The sequence below is a fragment of the Cavia porcellus genome, unplaced genomic scaffold (assembly GCF_034190915.1).
Source record: "Cavia porcellus strain 051 isolate PalLab524CR breed Dunkin Hartley unplaced genomic scaffold, mCavPor4.1 scaffold_26, whole genome shotgun sequence".
Classification (NCBI taxonomy): Eukaryota; Metazoa; Chordata; class Mammalia; order Rodentia; family Caviidae; genus Cavia; species Cavia porcellus.
In genome coordinates this window covers 18,233,365-18,255,267 of record NW_026947509.1, presented here as the reverse complement: position 1 = coordinate 18,255,267, position 21,903 = coordinate 18,233,365, and the positions used below count along the sequence as shown (strand labels likewise).

The following is a 21,903-nucleotide window of genomic DNA, read 5'->3' as shown; positions in this document are numbered from 1 at the left end:
AGCAAAACAAATTGTTAGAGAATATATTTAAATTTTGCTTGTTGAAGAGTAGTCCTCAAAATTATGAGAATAAGCCAGAACAACTACTACTATTTCTAAACTCAAGCAAGTTACGAGCTTTGGCTTTGAAGACTCAAGTGAACTAGCTTCAAGTCCTAGCACCTATGTTTTCTGTGTCAGGCAAGTTATCTTTCCTGAGTCTACTTCAAAACCTGTAAGAAAGAATATCAGTACCTATTTCATGGCGTAGCTCTGTAAAGATAGTAGGTGTATCTACATAGTACAGTAAGAACTTTGAACATATTAACTCTGAAATTATTATTTAAGAAACTAATTCATTATAAGTAGTAGACAAATATTTTCTGATTAATTAAATGGTAATTTTAATAGAATTTCACCTAATAAATACAAATCTCTATTGGCAGATCTTAGAATTATTATTTTGTTTGGTATTTCTTCCTAATCCATTTACTTTCCTGTGTAAGTTCTTTGTTGAGTTTTCATCGCTGAAGCTATTCTGAATTACTTCTATAAAATTATTTTTTCAACCCTTTTCCCAAGGTGAAATCACTTAATTGTAAAGCTTACCTTTCTAATCATAAGGACATAAATAACAGGGTTGTATACAGTGCTGGATTTAGTAAACAGGTAAGAAACAATTGATACTGTGGGTGTGACTCGGTGTCTGTAACCATTAACGAGCAAGAAACAGATCACAATGTAAGGCATCCAGCAGACCAGGAAGATGAAGACCATCAAGAAGCACATTATGGCCACTTTATTCTCAGATCTTAAAATCTTCATCACTTGAATTGTCTGAAGATCTTCAACACCACGAAGCTGCAGCACAAAGAAACAAAGGCAGGAGTTGAAAAGTGAGAGAAGTGATTTCTTTTGGACCCTCTAGGCCCTACCCTAGAAAGAACAAAAAAGGACGTTGGGAATATGATGTGGCTTTGGGTCTCAGTCTCCTCAACTGGAATATGTTATGATTGAACTGTACAGCCTCGTAGATCTTTCAGTAGTTTTTAATGTTTTCTAACTGATTTAACAAAGAAGAACTAAATGATTTTACCTGGATTTTCAAGTCATTACAATTCAGCCTGAAACAGTCATGATAAAATGATAACAGTTTCTTACACTAAACTGCAGATTCTCAAACCAGGCTATCCACTCAGGTCAGGAGCCTACAGTTGTCTTGATGAGTACTTAATTCCCAAATGAGTTCTTGCTGGAAACTACTGTGTCTTTCCATTCCCGGCTAATGACTCTCACAGTAGAATCTGATGCATTTGTTTGTGGTTGGTTTCATTAGGGGCTCATTTTTATAGCATTTGGTAAAACCCCATTTGTCTGAAATCAACACATCTAGTTTGTCCTCACAAAAGGTACTGAGGAATAATACTAAGCAGTTTTAGAACTCTCTAAAATTCTCATATAAGCAAGGCTGTGTGTGTGTGTGTGTGTGTGTGTGTGTGTGTGTACCGGGGATCAAACTCATGACCTAGTATTGCTTGCCAGTCCGGTGCTTAGACTGCTGAGCTAAATCCCTGGAAGAAAGATTTTTTTATATATTTATCTTACTATTATCATAAATATTTATGATTTTTTTTTGTACTGAGATTGAACTCACAACCTTGCACTTGCCACTATCCCTGGGCCATAAATGTGTTTTGAAGGTGAAGACAATAATACTTCTGCACAACAAAAATACAAATAAAAATGACTGAAATAAAATGACTATTTGATTATCTGAAATAAAAATGACTATTTCTGAGCACTATAAGATACTATACTAACCCTCTTACCAAAATACAAAAGCTTTATGTATCGTATTTTTTTAAAAAACAGTTATCAGGTATACTGTTGATACTTAGTAGTAATAATTTCAAAATGGAAAATTTATTGTATTTCAGTGAATTCTGAGTGTGTCTTTAAGCATTATAAAAATTAAGGGAAACTTTTCTAAAGGAATTAATTAGAACGTGCTTATACTAGTTTAAATATATATTTGAATAAGCATTCCTTATTATTGGTTATCATCTAAAATTATATTTAACTGTATTATTGGTTATCATCTAAAATTATATTTAACCATTATTATTACAAATTATATATTATTACAAATTATACATTACAAATTATATATATACAAATTATATTATATTCACATTAAAAACAATACAGGTAAATATTAAAGTTTAAATGTGTGATTTTTTAAGAGTAGAGAGAATGTATAGGAGGGGAATGGGTATTTAATCTGTCACACTATTCATGTGTGCCATTCTGTTTTTAAAAAGCTATTTTACATACTGTCATAGGATATCACCCTCTTCTCATTTTAGGGACAAGGCACCTCCCTTCAGTTTTTTTAGAAAGGTGTGGATTCTGGTAAAAGCTACAGTTAAGAATCAGAAGATTTGCATTCATGTTCCATCACCTTTGTTCCATATGATAATGAGCAGTTACCTACTCCAGATATAAAGATGGAGTGGAGCTTCGAACAAATGTTCCACTGCATTTATCAGAAACTGGGTTGCTTTGGGCAGTAGTCTTTGAAATTAAATATTTACATTTGAACTCTACTTGAAACTAACATACATACGTACTTTTATGTTTCTATAGGATATGTGGAATCATCACTTTTGACTCTTCAGAATTTCAGCTAACTAGTGTATAACCACATCTCAGTTATCTGCCTTCAAGACCCCACTGTCTAGAACCCCACAGTTTTATCTTACTGTTTTATGGGCACATTGGTCTCCATCCTCTCTTACCATTCATCAAGGTATAGTGCTCATTCATTATCTTGGAATCATATGCATGCAAGTGAAGGTAATTAAGCAAATGTTGATCTATTCTCTGGCTTGTCTTTGGTCAAAGGAGAAGATCCTTCTAATGTTTCAGATTATTTGGGTTTGTATATGTGAAGTTTCTATTATTTTTGTTTATCTCTCTTTAGCTTTTTGTTTCATCACTATTCTTTCACTCTGCTCTTTTGAAGTTTTCCTTTGAAAAAGGAGCTCAACTTCATGTCTCATTCTCTTTATTCAATAACTTCAGGATATTTTTAAAAACTTGTTCTGGATGAAGAGAAAGTACATGTCAAAGTTGTCCCAAAAATAAACCATTTAAGACAAATTCTCCAGCATTACCTCTGGAAGTGCTACCTTCTTCTGTTAATGGATATGCCTAGTGCTTACTGATTCAGACACATGCAGATTTCCATGGTAAGCCCCTCATTCTCAAGTGAGTAGCAATGTCATTGGTGGTGTGAGTCACCTCTCTCTGAATAAAGAAATAGAGACACAGTGCTTGCACCAAGTTCTCTGTTGAGGTAATAGCGCAGTCTAAACTCAAATTTCTTTATGTTTTAGACCAATAACCTGTCTCCCCTTTTCTAAGTCTTCTTCTTGTAACTCATTCCAAAAATAATATATTCAGGGACTATTCCAGCTACAGGGAAAAAAGAGGTAAGACAGTCTCTGCTCTTGAGGAATTCACTCTGTTGATGGTGAGAAGCACACAATTGCTTCCATAAGTGATGCATGGGGTGATGGAGAGCAGGGCGATATGGGAGCACACAGCTGGAGAACCATATTCAGGGCTGGGTTAGAGCAAGAAAATTTTGATCTCAGCCTTCTGAGATGAGAAGTTAGCTGAGCAAGAAGGAGAAACAGAATGTTGCTGAGGAAAGAGGCGTACTAAGGCGAAGAAGAGAAAGCACCACATGTCGCATTCTGGAAACAAGAAATGTAGCAGTGAGCTGGATATGCAGGCAGCAAAAGGAGAAGAATGTCAAGAAATGAGGCAAGACAGATAGACCAGACACGCCATACAGGGTCCACTCGTCACACTAGGGAGCTCTGTTTCAATCACGATGGCAGTATTTGAGAACAGTTACTCAGGTGGCAGTGAGTAAAGAATGATTAGAGGAAAGTGAGAATAGAAGAAGGAGAAATGAGGTCCTTTTGAATTGAGTCTGTGTCTGAAGGCGGTGGAAAATGGGCATTGTGGACAAGACATTAAGTAGAATAAGAATTGTTCACTAGCTGCATATGGAGAAGATATGGGGAAGAACAATCCAAGATGACTTCCTAATTTCTGGCTTAGGTAGCAAGGAATGCTGACTATTCCATGAAAAAGAGAGCAGAGAAATAGTGAATTTGGGGGGCAGAGAGATAACAAATTAACCATCATATATGCTGAATTTATTGAGTCTGTGAACCGCTAGGGGAGGCATGCAATTGACAACTGACTATGAGCATCTGAGGTCAGAAGAAAGACCTGGAATGGAAACAGAAATTTCAAAGTCATCAAATTCTACTTAGAAGGGTGAAATTATGACAGCATGAGGTATGACAGAAACATATGGTAACTGTTTAAATAAAAATATTACAGTAAAAGACACATCGCGCCACGAATTCCCTCAAACCCTCCCCCTCTCTTCAGACACACTAATCCCCCCATTCTTGCCCATTTCTGAAGCAGCTCTGGAAGTCATCTTTCGCGAGTTCAGTTAGGTTATCACGACTGCCTCAATATCTTGCGTCAATTCAAAGTGTTTATCTTTCATACTCATTTTGCTTTGGAGAACTGCCAGAAGTCACTCAGTGCCAGGTAGTAAGATGGATGAGGATACACCTTCATGTTTTTACAGCCTGCCTTTCCAGTGGATGGCACACTGTAGCAGAATTCATATTTTTGATCACATATCCTCAAGGTACTTTCCAGAATTGCTTCAGAAAATGACAAAAACAATGGGATAAATGAGATCAAAGTAAGGGAGAGGATTTTGTGGAGGAGTCATGACAATGTCTTTTCCTATAATAAATTTTTATGTAAGCATTACTCATATACTTCAATCACACCTCACGTGTGAGATTACCGAAGGTCAGTAGGTAGCAAGAAATGAGAACAAAGAATGCTGAGGAGGCCCAAGCAGAAGAAGTCCTTACGGGAGACAAGCAGACAGGGCCAGAGAAATAAAAACAGGGTCCCTGAACCAACGGGAGGGAAGGATTACGCAAGAAAATGGAAGTTGGGGCTGGGATTTAGCTCAGCGGCATAAGCGCCTGCCTTGCAAGCAGGCGGTCATGAGTTCGATCCCCCGTACCGATAAAAATGAAAAAGACAAAAAAAAAAAAAAAAGAAAAAAAGAAGTTATCATCAGTCTTAAATACTACAGATGCCAGCAAACAATAGAAACAGAACCGTGTGTGTTGTGTCTAACATTTAGGACATCAGACCTTAAATGAGGGATGTTTCAGTGAAGGTATGGTAGAGATGGAGGTGCCTGTCTGCAGTAAGTTGTAAATGCTATGTGAATTTGCTCAGCAGCTGACTCCCTGAACTACAACAGATCTAGAAGTTGGGGTCCAGGATCCAGGTTCTGACAAGGAAGGCTTCATTCTGAAGTCTCTTCTCTGGGTTTGTAAGTGTTCATCTCATTATACATTCACATGACCTCTTGCACCTAGGGAACGTGGTGCACTGCAGGGGAGCAGAGGCGGGGAGGGGAATGTTGCAGACAGACAGATGTCTGTTTGTTTGCTTGCTTATTTGAGACAGGGTCTCACTATATAGTGTAAACTGGCCTTAATCTCACTATGTAGCCCATAGTGAGGCTGGCCTCGAACTCAACAGAGATCCTCCTGCCTCAGTCTCCTCAGTGCTGGGATTACAGGCATGTTCCACCACACACCCTTTCTTAGTGTCCTTGTAAGCCCATTGGATCTCTTATGATTACTACCCAGCGGCCTTATCTCCAAATACCATCACACTTGGCCCTAATTAGTCAAAATCTGAATTTGGGAGGGACAAAATATTCTGCCCATACCATTAAGTAAGTGGTACCTTTTAGATGCTTGATAAATGTTAGTTAAATGTTAGTTTTAGAGTGACCATATGGTACCAAAAGCTACCAATGATTTTTCGAGTTAGCAGTGACAAGAAGGAGAGAAAAGATAGCTACAGGGAGCAGACAGTAGATTTGCTTGTGTTTTAAATGAGCATAGTTACATGCTAAAAGGAAAAAGTCAGTATAAGGGAAGGAAAAAGTCGAAGGTATAAGTAAAAAAAAAAAAAAAATTACAGCTGAGCAGTTCCTAGAGAAGATAACCGGCCGGGCGGGGGAGGAGTCAGAATACACAATTAGCTCGGTCCTGTGGTACTTCCGTGTCACCCATAACTGCAGGAAGAAATCTAACAAACAGTGTGAAAGAGAGGTTTATGTAAAGGGAGGCAAGGAGTTCTGGAAGTCCCTGATAGCGGCTTTATTTTATCCAATAAATACGTTTATGTGATAAGAATGAAGGGGAACAGAACTAGATGTTGAAATGAACAGTGATGTTCACAGCCATAGTGTGAGAAAGTGGGCCCTACAGAAGCACAGAGATTGTTAGGGCTGAGAGGACGCCTGAGTCTGGAGCCAGGGGGCTTTTCTTCCAGCTTTTCTGTGCATTTCTACTGCTGGCATGGAGAGAACAGAGTTGAGTTGGTCCGAAGATGTTTTCCTTCGACAAAATGAGTGTACGTGAAAAATTATAGAGATGGCGGGTAATAGGTTTAAAGTAATGCATGGGACTAAGTTTGGGTTAAAACAAAAGGTGAGGGCTCTGACAGAATGACTGTAGTGATCTCGTGAAAGCAGTGGGCTGAGGGAGTGGGAAGGAGCACTGTTGGGAAACCACGCGTAGCTGATGTTATGCAGTAGAGCGTGGAAGCATACTGCCCCCTATGGGTTGGTTTAAAAATCCTCCTTGCAGGCTCCCAGCGTGACATGTTTGTGGTATTTCTAGAGAAAAAATCTGTACTATTCTCTTGACATGGGTTCATGTGATCTGGTCTGAACAAAATGATGGGAAGTGACCAATTCTCTTTTTCAGCATTCGTAAACTCTGAGCTGCATAATGTAGTAAGTTTGATGCTTTCACTGATTGTGCTTATCCAAAAATCCTTTCCTGCCTTGTTTTGGTTCAGTAAGTGATGCAGAAAAAAGTGATACTACTCATTAATCCTTTCAGGGAGTGAGTCGTAGTGCAAAATGCTACCAGATAGGCAGTCCCCTAGAGTTGCTACATTTCTAGAAAACTGATTGTGTGGGAAGAGTTTATTCTTTACACATTAAATTTGGATGCTTTTGGGGGAGGGGCATCTGTAGCCTTCAACTCACCATTCGAATGGAGTACAGAATATGGCCATAGCAGTGGACTATGACACCCACAGGCACCACCAGGCAGCCAAGAAATAAGAAGAGCACAAAGGAGGAATCGTTGGCATCTTTGGATTTCCAGTCCACAGTGCAGCTTAGTCCATGGATGTCCAGGATATACCTGTTCCAGCCCAGGAGAGGTGCTCCTGCCCATGCAAGCGAGTACAGCCAGATGTAGGTAATGGCCCTCCAGGCCCAGGAAAAATTGATCACTCTGGCATGGACCACACGAATATAACGTTCATAGGCCAGCACCGTGAGGGTGGTAATAGAAACAATCCCTGTAAGAAGAGAAAGTAGAAAAGTATAGCATAATGCAGGGGGAAACTAGACAGAAGTGAGCGCTGTGTGCTCCATCAGAAATACCATATGGAGTACCTGAGACCAACAGAGTGTTCTAAAAGTTGAGAGCCAAGAGTAATAATACCCCAAACTCCCTGAGAAATTGCATTAAGAATGTATTTACCTATGAAAGAAAACACAAGATGGAAAATGGCATGTGGATTATAATGGGACAAAATAAAAGCCCTGCACTAATGCAGCTATTGCATTAAATTGTCTGCAAAAAAGAAACTCTGGGGGCTGGGGATTTAGCTCAGCGGCATAAGGGCCTGCCTTGCAAGCAGGCAGTGGTGAGTTGGATCCCTCGTACCCATAAAAAAAGAAAAAAGAAAAGAAACTCTGGAGTCATTGGAGCAAGTGCTTCCTTCAGTTTTGCCTTCTCTCAGTTATTAAGGTCTAAGTGGGTTCTCTAAGCACAAACTGATCAGTCAAGGTAGAATTATGCAGAGGGCTGCTTTGACCCAGCAGGTAGCAAATGTCAGCATCTGAACAATTCATATGCAAAGATTATTAAAAAGATAGGAGAAAGACTTCTATGCTCCTTTGGTCTTCATTTATTCTTCTGTTTTGCAACAATAGACTTAACAATATTATTCACGTATTTCTGTCTTTCCCCCAGAAAGTGATTCATTTGCTCAACAAGCACCTGTTGAGAACCTCATGTTTCCAGGCATTGTAGTGACACTGGAAATCTAATGATGACTAAGGAGACCGAACTCTGGATGTCCGAAAGGACCGCAGATGTGCAAGTAATCACAGTGCTTTGGAGGACAAATGCTGCAGTGGTGCCATCATGTACTGGAGTCTCAGAGAAGGAAGCACTGGTAACAGGGCAGAAGTATACTGCAGGAAGAAAGAGCAATCCCGTGCCAGAGTCTGGCTGTGTGGAAAGACAGGAAATGGTCTACGAACAATCGGAGGATGCAGAGGTGCCCAGATCAGAGGATAGGGACAGAGATTTAGGGGCAGCAGATGAGGCCACACAGAGAAAGGCTCTCGATTTCTAGATAAGGCATTTATTTTATTTCTTCCTTTTATTTTTTAAAACCTTTTCCTGTATGAAATAGTAAATTATACTTTCTGTTATTCCCTTGTCCTGTTTAAATACAAAGTAACAAACACAGTTAAGGTCTCTTTTCCTTCTTCTTCATTTTTCTTCTGCAGTTACACTCATTCTAGCAGTAGCACAGAGCAAAGAACACAGTCCACAGCCCCGGAAAACAGTTTGAGCCCACACCACAATTTATCAGGGCCAACTAGCAAATGCAAAGGCATCAGTAGCCGCATCTGGATTCAAGAGGTATTGAAGACAGCTGTTAGGTAAAATATTATAGGCAGTCAGACCAGGCGAGGCACTTACTGTGGCCGGAGGTGCATCTGTTGGAGGTCAAGCCTCAAGATAAAGACAAAATGATCAGGCCTATGTTCCTCCCCAAGGGATAAGATAAGTAGTAACACCTGCTCTAATAAAGTTTAGATAGACATCAGTCACCTCAGTGGGTGACCAAGACTCTTGGACACATCTCTTCCTAAAATGTTCTTTGTTCTTTCCATATACACTTATTATGCGACCTGCTTTCCCATTAGCTCAACATTACCTAAGTGGCTATACTTAGAATCTTATTGTTTGATCATAGTTTTGTCTCACCTTATATCCATCTTGTGATTTTTGCACCTACCTTGTGATTTTGCTCTATAAAATTTCCTGTAGAAGGTTGGGTCCATGGCAACCCACTTGGACCCCCTCCTGTCTCTCACTTAATCAAATGTCCTACTGTTGACCTCTGCTGTTCCTTAAAATTCATTCTTCAATTTTGGGGAACTCAAAGTCAGTGTATCACACATCTAACAGGTTGAGAGTTATATTTATTTCTCCTATATAATCTAAAGGGCCTGTATCAGTGGGGCTGGGGATAAGTTGTCAAGAGGTCTGGGTGCTCCCCACTAAGTAGCTGTGTAACTTCCAGCAAATCATCTTTTCATACACTGGTCTTTGTTTTCAGAAAATTGAAGATGTGGTCACACTATAAAATTTTATGATTCTGTTATTATGAAAACGTGAAATGAAGAGGTCCTTGTCTTAGAAAGAAATTGTAAGAGTTCATATTCATTATTATTGTTATTTGCATATGAGTATATGAGGCTGTAAGGGACAGTATTAATCCTAGCATCTGATACACATGGTATATGATGAATATTCATTAAAAAATAAGTGAATATTTACTAAATACTTCAGTGAACAGAAGGTTAGGTTTTGGAATAAATATAAGGAAGTAGTTCAGGAAGTAATGCTATAGTAGCAAATAATGAATTTAAATACAGATTATAAGTAATTAGGTAGATAAAAGTATCAATTTGATATCTATCTTCAGAAATCTATTCTTACTTTATTAAACTATTTATCTAAAGAGTGTTATCTTTTAACTATTTTCCTAAAAGAAAACTTAGAAATCTATGATTAATGACATAATGTGACTAGTGAAATACTAACTTTAGTTTATAAGCTTTTCTATTAAATATAACAGTATTTAAATTTGTTTGAGATAGGGTCTCACTCTGTAATTCAGGCTGACCTTGAACTAGTGAGTGGTGTACACCTGTAATCCCAACAGCCAGGAAGCCCAGCAGGAGGACTGGTCTAAGTTTGAGGCCAGCTTGGGCTATGAAGAAGTCCAAGGCCAGCCTGGACTGCATAGCAGGTCCTGTTTTCCTCCCTACCTCCCCTCAGAAATATATATATTGGCCTTTAGATTTTAGTTACTTTGTATTGAATACGATTTACTCCTTCATAGCCAAGAAAACTTGATGGAAACAATAGCACTGTTTAAACTAGTCAAGTTCAACATGTCTTAGGGATGAATAATTGAGTTTTTAGAGTTAAAGCAATAAGCCAATAAGATAGCCTTGTATGAGCATATGATTACATTCATATATCCATTCATTATTAATATTCATTGCTTATCTACATGTGTCAATCATGCTAGAAAATAGTTTAAGGAAAGATCTATTAAAGTGCATCATGAAACTTAAAGCCCAATGGGTAAGACACCATAGAATTAAAAAATTAAACAAGTAAATTGTTAAGAACTATGAAGAAAAAAGAATGAATAGGTAGAGAATAACAAGGGAGAGGGCATGTGGAAGAGCACAGCAGCATAGAGTGACAGAGCTGAAGAACAAAAGCCTCAATTTGTGATGTCATGTTATGGAAGATTGTAAACTTTTCCATCTGATCATTTATGTCAAAAAGATTTTTAACCTATTAGTATAGTTTCCCATGCCTTTGCTTAGCAAGCACAATAAGTTTCCAGTGTCTGATTTCAGCCAGTGTTCAGTGTTCAGTCTGCTGATGGGTTAATACAGGTGAAGGGAGAGTACTCTTTGCATTTATCTGGCCCACTGAGATGATACAGGTGCAAGTGGGATTGTAGTGGTGGTAGAATGAATTAGTTTTCTGGGTGACTCATTAGAACTGATCTTAAATTGCACCTTCCTTAGAAAATATAAAGCAGTTCCTCGTCCCCTGTGGACACATTATTTACCAATGAAATTTGTTGTAGTCAAAACATTTGTTATATTCTGTGTATCTCCCAGAATATAATCTAGGAAGATGAGAATGAAAAGAAAGTTTTACAACTGTTTTACACGTGTATTTTAGCAGTTGTTGAGCCTAATAATGAGATATGGTTGAAATATATGGTGAATATTTAAATAACAATACTACAGTGAAATGCATTGTCATTAATCCCCCTCAAAATACTCCTTTCTCCTCAAACACACTTATTCCGTCATTCTTTCCATTTTCTGAAGCAGTTCTGGGAGTCTTCTTTCGTGTCACTATGAGGTACCCTTAAAAATTAGGATGGATGCTGCTGCTGTCACCTGAAGGAAAAGCAGTCTTGGAAAAGCATTTCCATGTGTCTTTATGGATCTGGCACCATGAGACTCCAGCTCTTCTCCAAAGTCAAAATGATCATAAAAACAGTGTCCTTGGATTGATTCAGGACATAGAGCCTGCCACCAAGTGTAACTAAAGACACACACACACACAAAACCTTCCAGAGCTGTCCTAAAAAGTGGCAAGAAATAGCACGAGTGTGTTCAAAAAGAAAGGGAGAAAGATTAATGGCAACATTTCATTTATTGTAATAAACTTTTAAATAATTTAAACATTCACCATTTTTCTATCCTACCTCTTTAATGTAGTACATCTGCTTCCCTTAACCCTAAAGAAAACAAAGGGGAAAGTGGCAGCTGAAACACGCATTAGTAAAGCATCAGGCCATATGGTCCGTACAGATGGTAGCTTTCCTTATGTGGTAAAGCCACATTTTGAGAACCAGTGCTAATTCCAGATTTAGAACTTTGTCTTTATACTGCCTCCAGTCACTAGAGGGAGACGACTCCTTTTTCACAAATTGAATAGGAGTAATGTCCTATTTGTAAAAGTGTTGCAATCATCTCCAGCATGATTCCTACCTGACTCCCACCTTTGGAAAGATGAGGGTATTGCCTTCCTGTAAAGTTAAACTCATATGCAACATTAGAGGGCAATGTAAGATGATATGCAATCATATGTTAAATTTACAGTGCAATAGAAATCAGAGAAAGTAAGGTCTTGCATTGTGAAAATAGCTTGATTAAGAAACAGAATTGAAGTTGGACATAAAAGATGGAATGATTCTCAGAAATAGAAAGAATCAAAACTGGCACTTCGGGATGGAAGAGCAACTTTTGCAAAGGCAAAGTGAGATTCCTTCAATTCTTGCAACAGAGCCTTGGACTCACGTGTAGTCACACCTGAGGGTTTAGAAGGGTAGTGTGAAGCTGACCCCCATTTCCCAGGGCTGGCAGTGGCCCCAGCAGGGATCTTCAAGTTGTTTTTCTACTGTTTTCCCCTAATCAAATTTCGAAAAAGTATATGCAGCCTTATATAAGTAGGGTGGCACCTACTTTTTAAAGATTTAGATTTAAAGAGCTGTCCAAATATACACTTTTGAAAGTAAAAATATTTCCTCACTTAGAAATAAATTCAACGTACTTAATGATTGGTAAATATACTAGTGGTTTCATATACAGTAAATATTCTTACACATGTACATGCATACATGTGTATTTATAAAACAGTAAATGATCACTTAAACTTACATGTCCATTCTGCCTGTCTCCTAAAAATTTTATTCCCCCCCAAAAAAATATTGGCATGGCTTAGCGATTATGAATTATTCACCTTTTTTTGCATGAAAATATTTTTTTGGGTTTTTTTTTTTTTTTTTTTTTTTTGGTGGGGTGGGACCTGGGAATCAAACTCAGGGCCTTGCATTTGTCAGGCAGATGCTGTGCCACTGAGCTACATCCCCAGGCCCTCAAAAATGTATTTTGAAATGGAAAGTTTTAAATTTCAGGACTACCTTAAATTTTCTTGTATATTGAGTTTATATTTTTATTGTTACAATTTATATTAATGTAGTTAAATTTATAATTTATATTAGTATATAATTGATCAAAATATTTTGTTAGATATTAAAAGTAAAAGATTAGAAATACACTTTGTAGAAATAAAGGTGTTCCTTCACTGCATGGAAAATATATCTATGATTACTATTATTTAGATAGGAGGCAAGATCAGTTCCACTTCCATTTTTTTTTGTATATAAAGATAGATTTCTTGATTTTGTGTGTGTCCAGGTAGCAATGGAAGGAGTTTCCTTATATTCAATTTTTATTAATTATAAGAACATTCCTTCTATAGTTAATCAAATTCTTCTTATATTGTATGCCAAAAATCAGTATTTATTACCAAAATTATTTTTAAACAACTTACATCTAACAACTAATTTTGTTAAAAGCAAATAATTAGAAACTACCTGAATGGTCATTTGCTTCCTCAATATTTTCACCAGTATTTTTTTTTTTTTTTTGTCTTTTTCCTTTTTATTGGTAACGGAGATCGAACTCAGGACCACCTGCTTGCAAGGCAGGTGCTTGTGCTGCTGAGCTAAATCCCCAGCCCCCTTCACCAGTGTTTTAAATTGTCCCTTTGTTTATCTTTCTGGAGCCTCTGCACCACCTCCTGGCAACATTCTGCAGTAAGATTTCATTCTATTAGAGGAGGGTCAGTGGTTTGCCTTTGTAAAATGGGAAAAGGGTGGCTGAGGAAGGAAGTGCCTTGCGAATAAGTAGCCAATCTCGAGGTAAAAACACAAATGGAGACTGAGACCAAGAATTAGAAAATGATGCTTGCAAGACTCTTTTTGCATTTGCTGCCTGATTATCAGATAGGGTTTATGTGCCCCTAGAGGTTCTGAAGACAGAGTCTATCATGCCTGTGGTGCTGACTGCCTAATCCTGCTGCCTGCTCATATCAGGACACACCTCACCCTCAAGAGCTGGCTGCTTTGATCCTGCTGTTCCCTCTGCCCAAAATACTGACAGCTCTCAGAGTGGAGAAGACAGATGTGTAAACAAATGCTTACAGCAAAGTGCTCAGTGCTGAAAGAGGAGCTGCAGAATGCAACAGAATATCTCTGCCTGGAGAAATACTAGGGGAGGTATTAAGAAAAACATTTGAATTGACAAATGGGAGGAAATCATCACCTTAAAAAAAACAAGAATATTTCAAGACCAAAGATATTACCTGACAAAAGCACAGATGTGAAGGGGAGGAATTCACATGTTACCTCCATACACCAGCTTGAGTCAAAGAGTTTCGTGATAGAATGGTAACGGTTATGCGTTCATTTACAACATTTAAGTAATACATACATAGCATGCTAGACACTGTGGTAAGCAATGGGAAAACACAAATGAGTTTAAAAGATCAATTAAATAATTATGAAACAATGATAAATTCAACCATCAAATTATTTTAGGTCAAATTCCTGGATAAAATTTCAGTTTCTTAACATAATTGCCATGTGACTCTGGGAAAATTAACATCTTTGAATCTCAATTTGTTCACCAATAAAATAGGGGTAATAATGGTGAAAAAATGCTGCCTCATTCTTCGTCATTGCAAGTGTGTGTATTAAATGTGAATGGACTTAGTTAAATAGCAATGCTTAAGGTTACTATTTATGGCAGGACAACTGCTTTCAGTGGTAGGAAGTGGGCAGGGCACATGAGAATGGATAGAGAAAAATTTAAACACATAGTGAACTTATGGGGGAATATGTACAAAGAACCAAAAATGAGGTTATTTTCCTCCTGTGGTCACCAGGTAGTCACTTTGAGTAGCTTATTTATAATCCCATTTTCTAGACTCTGGATGACTTTATACTACACAGAGCACAGGTATTGCCTGGCTCATGACCCAGATATGAGCCATTCCTTCATGGAGAGTACACTCACTGCAGAGAAGAGGGTAGAAGGAGAAAACAGTGGGTAGAGGAATACTGAGACTCTCTGTAGGAAGCTGGGAAACCAGTGGGTCTTAAAGCTTACACGTTAACCAGGCAGAAAAAGAGGGCAAGGGGGAAGGGGCTGCTAATCCTTTTTCAGTGAGAGAATGATTTATGCAAATACAGACAGGCTCAAGAGAACAAGCCCCATTGGGGTCCCTGCAAATAATTCAAAATGGTGGAATCATAGAGTTCTAGGAATAAAGAAATGAAGGACAAAGCATTCTCTCTCTCAGGAAGACTCTTTGGTACCTTATGAGAAGTTTAGAATGTATCCCATGAATGCTGAGAACCCATTAAACTGTTTGGGTTCACTTCTGTCACTGTGCAGTTCCAAAAGATTTTGTCTTATTTTTTTCAACTTTGCTTTTGTACATTCTTCTTATGGAAAATTCCTTTTGGCTGCAATTAGGAAAAGCAATCATGAGGAAGCACAAATCTGGTTATAGGAAAACCTATGGAGAAATATACTGCGATGAGTAACCAAAGTAATGCAGTGGCACTAGAGAAAGGAGAGAAATAAAGAAGTTTCAATGAATTGAAGGAAGTGAATCTTCGTTGGTTCAGGGAATGAACCACAGGAAATCCTGAATTGTTCTCTTGGGTAAACAAGTGGAAGGTGTTACACTGTGTAGGAAAGGAAATGAGAGAGAGAGATCTGGGAAAAATGATTGGTAAATAACTCACTTTTTCATGAACTGTGTGGGTCTCTTTGAACAGATCACTCAGTGGACAGTATTTCAAGTTCTCTACTGTAAAATGAGCATCTGTGAAACCTGCCCTGTGGTTTTTAAAGTAAGCTAGATGATGATTTCTAAACTAGGAGGGTACACATTTTTTCTTACTCGAAATGCCAATCTTGTTCATTCAAAACATATATTGGTTTGTAAAAATATTGTAAAGATAGAGATAAATTATATTTACCCAAATACAGTAATGGGAAAAAAACTATTTGAAGGTTGCTCAATAAAGATACTTTATTAGTAGTACTTATATCTGAATAGTAAAAGAAAAATAGTGTGCCTGATATGTTTGAAAAACCACATTCTCTTGAGTAATCAATTTTTCTTCGAAATCTTATTTACATTATTTATATGTTGCCGACACCTCCCTACCTCTTTTATGGACAATAGATACTCTAGCCCACCAACACTGAGATAGAGTACTTACAGTGTCAGGCACTGCTCTGAGCAGGTTCCCTCTGAGATCTCATTTAAACCTCACAACTCTGCAAAAAATGTCAAAATTATTGTTAGTTTAGAATCCTTGTATTTACAAGGATCCTGAAGCAAAAGTGGTACAAAGTTAAGAGCTAATAACGAACAGAGCCACAATGCACATCTAAGTCTTGCTTCTCAAGTCTTTGCTATGCTGTTTTCTAATTTTACATTGGGAGTTATTAAAATATCTGTTAGTGAGGATGGCTCTATAGAAAGCTGATTTAATTATCAGTTATCTCCTATATGTTCTGTAACTGTGCTTACCTTTGATATCTGGTCATTTTGTAAACTCAATTTTTTTTGTTAAGCTGAAAATTTTTAGATAAAATTTGAGATGACCATCTTCATTGGAATAATGTTTCCTGACTGCTGGAATGAGCACTTTCCATTGGATCAGTAAGAGTAGTTCACTAAAATGCCAAAAGGATGGTTATTTCTTAGTGCACATCCTTTACATACTTGCAGTGGATATTTATTAAGGCAGGGAATTAGTTCTAGTTCATAATTTCATGCTTTATATTTTCTTCCTTATATTTAATCAAATTCCATTTTCAATGATTTGTTCCAAAAATAAATTCATGTTGAATACTGAAGGATTCAGTTCCAGGACAACATGGAAGTTAAATCCCTTCCCATGGGCTAAAACAATAATTTCAAGTAAGAGGCTTAAATGGATTTATTTTTAAGTTCCATGTAGAAACATAGCCAATCAACTACTTGTAATGCAGCAGAACCTAGGCTTTACCTTAACAAAAGGATCAATGAATCCTCAGAAGAGAGTGACTCAACAAGATGATCCTCATGCGGGGTTTGTGAGCAGTGAGCATCTCACAGACCGAGTTTTAGCTGTTCCTAGTCATGCCGCCCTTCACTAATATTTCTTGTGCATTTTCTCCATTAAGGCTAGTGAGTTTTTAACAGAGGAAGCAGGGCCAATAATTGTTGATGGAGTTGGAAAACACAGGGTGTGGACAATCTTGGAAACCATACAGTAGCCTGGAAATCATTCCAGGTTTCTTTCCCTTTCATTATCTTTGGCACTTTTAATGACATTTCTTCTTGGCCTCACAGAGTGAACTGGGACTGGTGTGAGTTGGGAAATAAGCAGCAGCCAGAGATGAAATTGCTTCCACACCCTCCCACACTGCAGGCTGGCTGAAGCTGCATCAGTCTTATAAAACTTGCTGAAGATGTCCTGCAAGCCCAAGCAATCTGCTGTGGATTGTTGTGAAGTGGTAGCCAGCTCAGAGGTGAAACCTCTCACACTTGGCCTCATCTCTTCCTGCCTCTTCCTCTGTTCCTTCATTCTTGACTCCTTGGAATTTTATACTCTCCAATAAGTCATTAGCCCACGTATTTTTGCTTCAGGCTTTGTTCATACTTACTTGATTTCTCACAAGGTTCCTAATGCAAAACTCCCTTTGCTTAACATTCTGGATCAAGGAACTCTGCATACTCCCTCCCTACCTAGACAATGTACTTTCACTGTTTTTAGCTGCCTTTGTCCACACCACACTCTGCTCATATATAACAGACTCTATCTTCATGACTGCTGTTTCCTACTTACTGTATTGTTACAATTCTATGTACTTATGTCTTATCTCTTCAACTAAATTGTAAAACCTAACAGACAGGAACCACATCTTTTTCTGTTTTGATATCCTCCTTAGCACTTGGAATAGTTGATAAGGGGTTAGTAATATTGAAAAAAATCAACATGTTAATAAATTTTAGAACATATATGTTAGTTGGTAATAAAAGTTATGTACAAGTGACTGTATATCTGTCTTGGATTAAACAAAGTCACTTCTATAATTAATCCGACAATGAGTTGAAGTGCTACTAAAAAATAACCATGGTCAATGAAAAAGCAAAATGTTCCTAATAGAAAGCAGCAATATATAGAACATAAAACAAGACTCATTTCCTAAGGCTTTCTCCTAAGGGATCCCTGTTTCAACTCAAATATACCACCTGACAGTTATTACATAATACATTTTACTATTAAAAATCCATATAAAATATTTATTTTTATGGATGATGTAAAGTGGCAGTCTTACTAGATTTATCTGTTCTCCTACTACAATAATATAACATCTCATTTCATATAATGTAATGATTAGACTTTTAAAATTTTTATTCCATGTTTTTCTCATCAAAACACGTAAGAAATGAGAGTCACTGTCCCATTTGATTAGCATGTGAGAAGAGGGTGAGATTTGTGACTAGCCTAAGGTCTCAAGATTAATAAGGTGCTGCTTAGGTGCTTACTCATCTATACTGCTAGTCTGGATCTCGTTAATTTTTCCCTGCCAACATTTAATGAGGCAAGTCATTGTGATCAACAGAAAAGTTTAAGGTCTTTTTAAATCTAATCAACATATGAATAAATTGTAGAACAGCTCAAGAAGGCCTGTCTGCAATATGCATCTAGTTTCTAAATGCTCCTTCCTGAATTACCAATCTGGCACCAAGGAAAGATAATGTGAGTTAGCTCAGAAGAGCAAATTAAAATTATGGGGTGTGTTCAGTGGAAATATGTGTTCCAAGTACGTATAAGGTCTGTACTTGGTCCCCAGCACTACAAAAACAAAACACATCAAGGGAATTTGAAGTACTTAATTAAATTCCATGTAGTCATTTTATAATTTGCAAAATTCTCAAGACAGCTAAATTTAGCTGGACATGGTGGTGCACTCCTGTAATCCTACCACACAGGAGGTTGACTTAGGAGGATCATTGCAAGTTCGAGACCAGCCTGGGCTACAAAGTGAGCCCAAGGCCAGCCTGAACTGCATTGCAAGACCCTGTCTCCAAAAAATAATAAATAAAAAGATTAAAAAACAGCTAAGTTTAGGTTGTACAGCAGATGCAATTCCATTTTGTATCACTTTCTATTATCAGGCTACTGACTCAAGTGCACAGTATTGAAATGGCCAATTAGTGCTGTTTTGTCTCAAAAATGAGAAGTTCTCTCTTTATAATTAATCAACTGGAAAATCTAAGGTACCCAGGATCATAAAAGGATGGGCAATAGAAGATAAGGAGTTTGTTGAAAGTGTTAAAAGGCCTACTTGCAATATAGTACAGGCAGTGCAATACTGATACAAAACTCTTGAACCATAAACCATAACTTGTCAGTTGGTTGTATAGGTATATAAAATAAAACCCATCTCACTGACCAGAATGGGTAATTTTAGACTGGCAAGAAAATATCATTTCCTGGTATGTCTTAGCCATTCTGAGCTGACAATGTCAAGTGAAGAAGAGCTAAACAAATAAAATTGAAGTTAAAAGAGAGAAGGTGTAGGAATATAAGGTATTTTGCCCAAGGCCACACAGCAAAATGGGTATATGGGAGCAAGTTTGATTCCCAGAATCATTCACCTTCTACTTTAAGCTTCTCTCCCACATCACCGAATTGGGCTTAATAAATTCATATTAAGCTCTCCTTCTTGATGCACAGTGTAAAACCCTGTAGATGAGAGATGCAGAAATCTTTCCTTTGACACCAATAGTGTTTCCAAAAGCCAGATCTTGCAATAGCTAGGTACAAATTTCTTGGGAGATAAAGTGACCCCAAGGCATAAAGGGCTAAGATAAAGGCTTAGCCCTTAAAGATACTGGTCTGGTAGATGTGGGGTGGAAACTAGAAATCTGTATGTGTAAATGACTCCACTGGTGATTTTGATTGGTTTTCAGAATAACTGATACAAATTAAAATAAAATATCTTTTCAAATAATCTCATGGCCATTCGCTCATTTCCCAGGCTTTCCTCCACAGACCTAATCTCCATTACAGGCACACAAGACTCCTTCTGTGATAATCCTACATCATGATGCATGGCAGATCTCCTAATTGTACAGTCTGCTCTCACATTAATCAGTGCAGGGAATGATCTTCTCTCATCTCTCTGACACAGTCCATTTCTGCTCCAGCCTCTGAATTCTTTCCCATGACCTCTTATCATCCGGAGCAGACTAACAGCACTAGCACTCACTGGGTGATGACCCAGGATTGGATGAATTTAAGAACCAGTGTTCTACAAAATGGTTCTCAGTGAGAAGACTTTCACATATATTGCAGGGTTTCAAGAGTTTTAAGATTTTTCTTCTTTTCTCATTGTATCTTATATTTCTGCTTACCTCTGTGGATTATTTTTTTTTTTTTACTTATTTTCATCCTAAGAATTCTTCTACATCTTTCAGAAGAGAAAACAAGAATACAAGAAATTGTTCCTACACCATAAAGTCAATGCTACCATGCACTTTATACTTGAAATGTTTCATTAATACTTACTCATTCCTTGAAAACTTCTAGAAAAACTTTAGAGCCTCAATCTGGGCCTAAAACTCACTTAGCCTTTCTGTCTGGCACTTAGGAGTTTGCAAATTGCTCCCACTTTAAGAACCAAACATAACTACTGAGTTAACATTTTGCAAAGTGCAAGTTTTACACAAGGATCAGACACCAGTATCAGGCACAAATTTCCCTAGTGAGAGGCCAGTAAGGATGCCAGAATAAAGGCCAAGTCCTTCTTATAAGTAGCCTTGGTTTTCATAATAGTTCACTCATTTTTCATTTTTCTCCTCTCTACCTGTTCCTTTTCTTTTGCAATTCTGGTGCTTTCTACAATCCAATACACTAACGTTATATTTTATAGAACCAGACAACAGAATTTTAGAAAATGGATGTAAAAAGTGGTATCATTTGGAAACGAGCTCTTAGAAATCTAACTAATTACATGTCTTTGTACATGTGAGATTCAATCTAGCATACGTAGGCACAGGAGAACCAGCTTTAAGAAGGAGCAGCAATTTCGTAATGAAAAAGGAAGCAGAGTGAAAATTTTCTTCCTAAGGAGATCTGTCCTATGATGGAGAACTGAGTGAAGCCTGAGTGCACAAAAAACTCACAGCAAGTTCTAAATAAAATTCAAGGACAAATCACAGTTAAAAGTAGATAGTCCACAGGCCAGGTGTGTCTAAACCTGAGGCATTTGAGTGGCTCTGAGGTATAGGGCCATAAGCAGAAAAACCAAGTCAGAAGATAAATTGTCCTTGATGTAGAAAAGGAAAGACAAACCAAAATACAAAATCATGTATTTTAAGTGCCAAATGAGACATACAGACTTAATAAACATCATAGGCACTCAGAGAGGAAAGGTTACCAAAATAAAGGAATTCTGAGGATTTTGTACAATGGGGTCGGACAACAGAAGTTGAAAACAATCAATGTGAAATTTCATGCAGCATATACATGCCTAGCAATCCTAGATTTACTTACACAGTAGCCACACTTAAAAAGGTAAGAAGAAATAGACTAAATCAATTTTAGTACCATTTTAATGTAATTCAACTGTTATGGACTGAATGCTTGTGCTTTCCCAAATTCGTATGTTGAAATCCTAATCCTCATTCATCAGTGTAGATAAGCTACATTTCATGTGCTGAAGAGACAAACATGATGTGTTATTACCACATTGGATAGCACATCTCAGATGCGAAGAGATGTTACAAGGATGTGTTTTGAACTATTGCTTATCATAGAAAAAAAAAAAAAACCCAGGAAACACAATGTTCATTAAAAGAAGAAAATCAGTATACTTTAAGAAAAAAAGACTGAAGCACTGACTGTATTCACGTTACATTCATGTCTGCAGTGACATGTGGAAAGGATGGACAGAAGAATGGAAAAAATGAACCAAAGAAAGGAAATATATAAGTA

General features: G+C 37.5%; 2 protein-coding genes across 2 annotated transcripts in view; one reads left to right on the top strand and one right to left on the bottom strand.

The window, feature by feature from the left end:
• Window positions 1-8,678, top strand: part of Kmo (kynurenine 3-monooxygenase) — a 57,491-nt gene extending 48,813 nt beyond the window's left edge. Inside the window, exon 14 of the mRNA XM_063236802.1 lies at window positions 2,626-8,678. Coding sequence (XP_063092872.1) covers window positions 2,626-2,649 — 24 coding nt within the window. The 3' untranslated portion in view covers window positions 2,650-8,678. The remainder of the gene's footprint in view (window positions 1-2,625) is intronic.
• Window positions 1-21,903, bottom strand: part of Opn3 (opsin 3) — a 44,448-nt gene that overhangs the window by 5,055 nt on the left and 17,490 nt on the right. The window contains exons 2-3 of the mRNA XM_003474311.4: window positions 7,175-7,494; window positions 589-840 (exon numbers count right to left, since the gene is read on the bottom strand). Of these exons, the coding sequence (XP_003474359.2) occupies window positions 589-840; window positions 7,175-7,494 (572 nt within the window). The remainder of the gene's footprint in view (window positions 1-588; window positions 841-7,174; window positions 7,495-21,903) is intronic.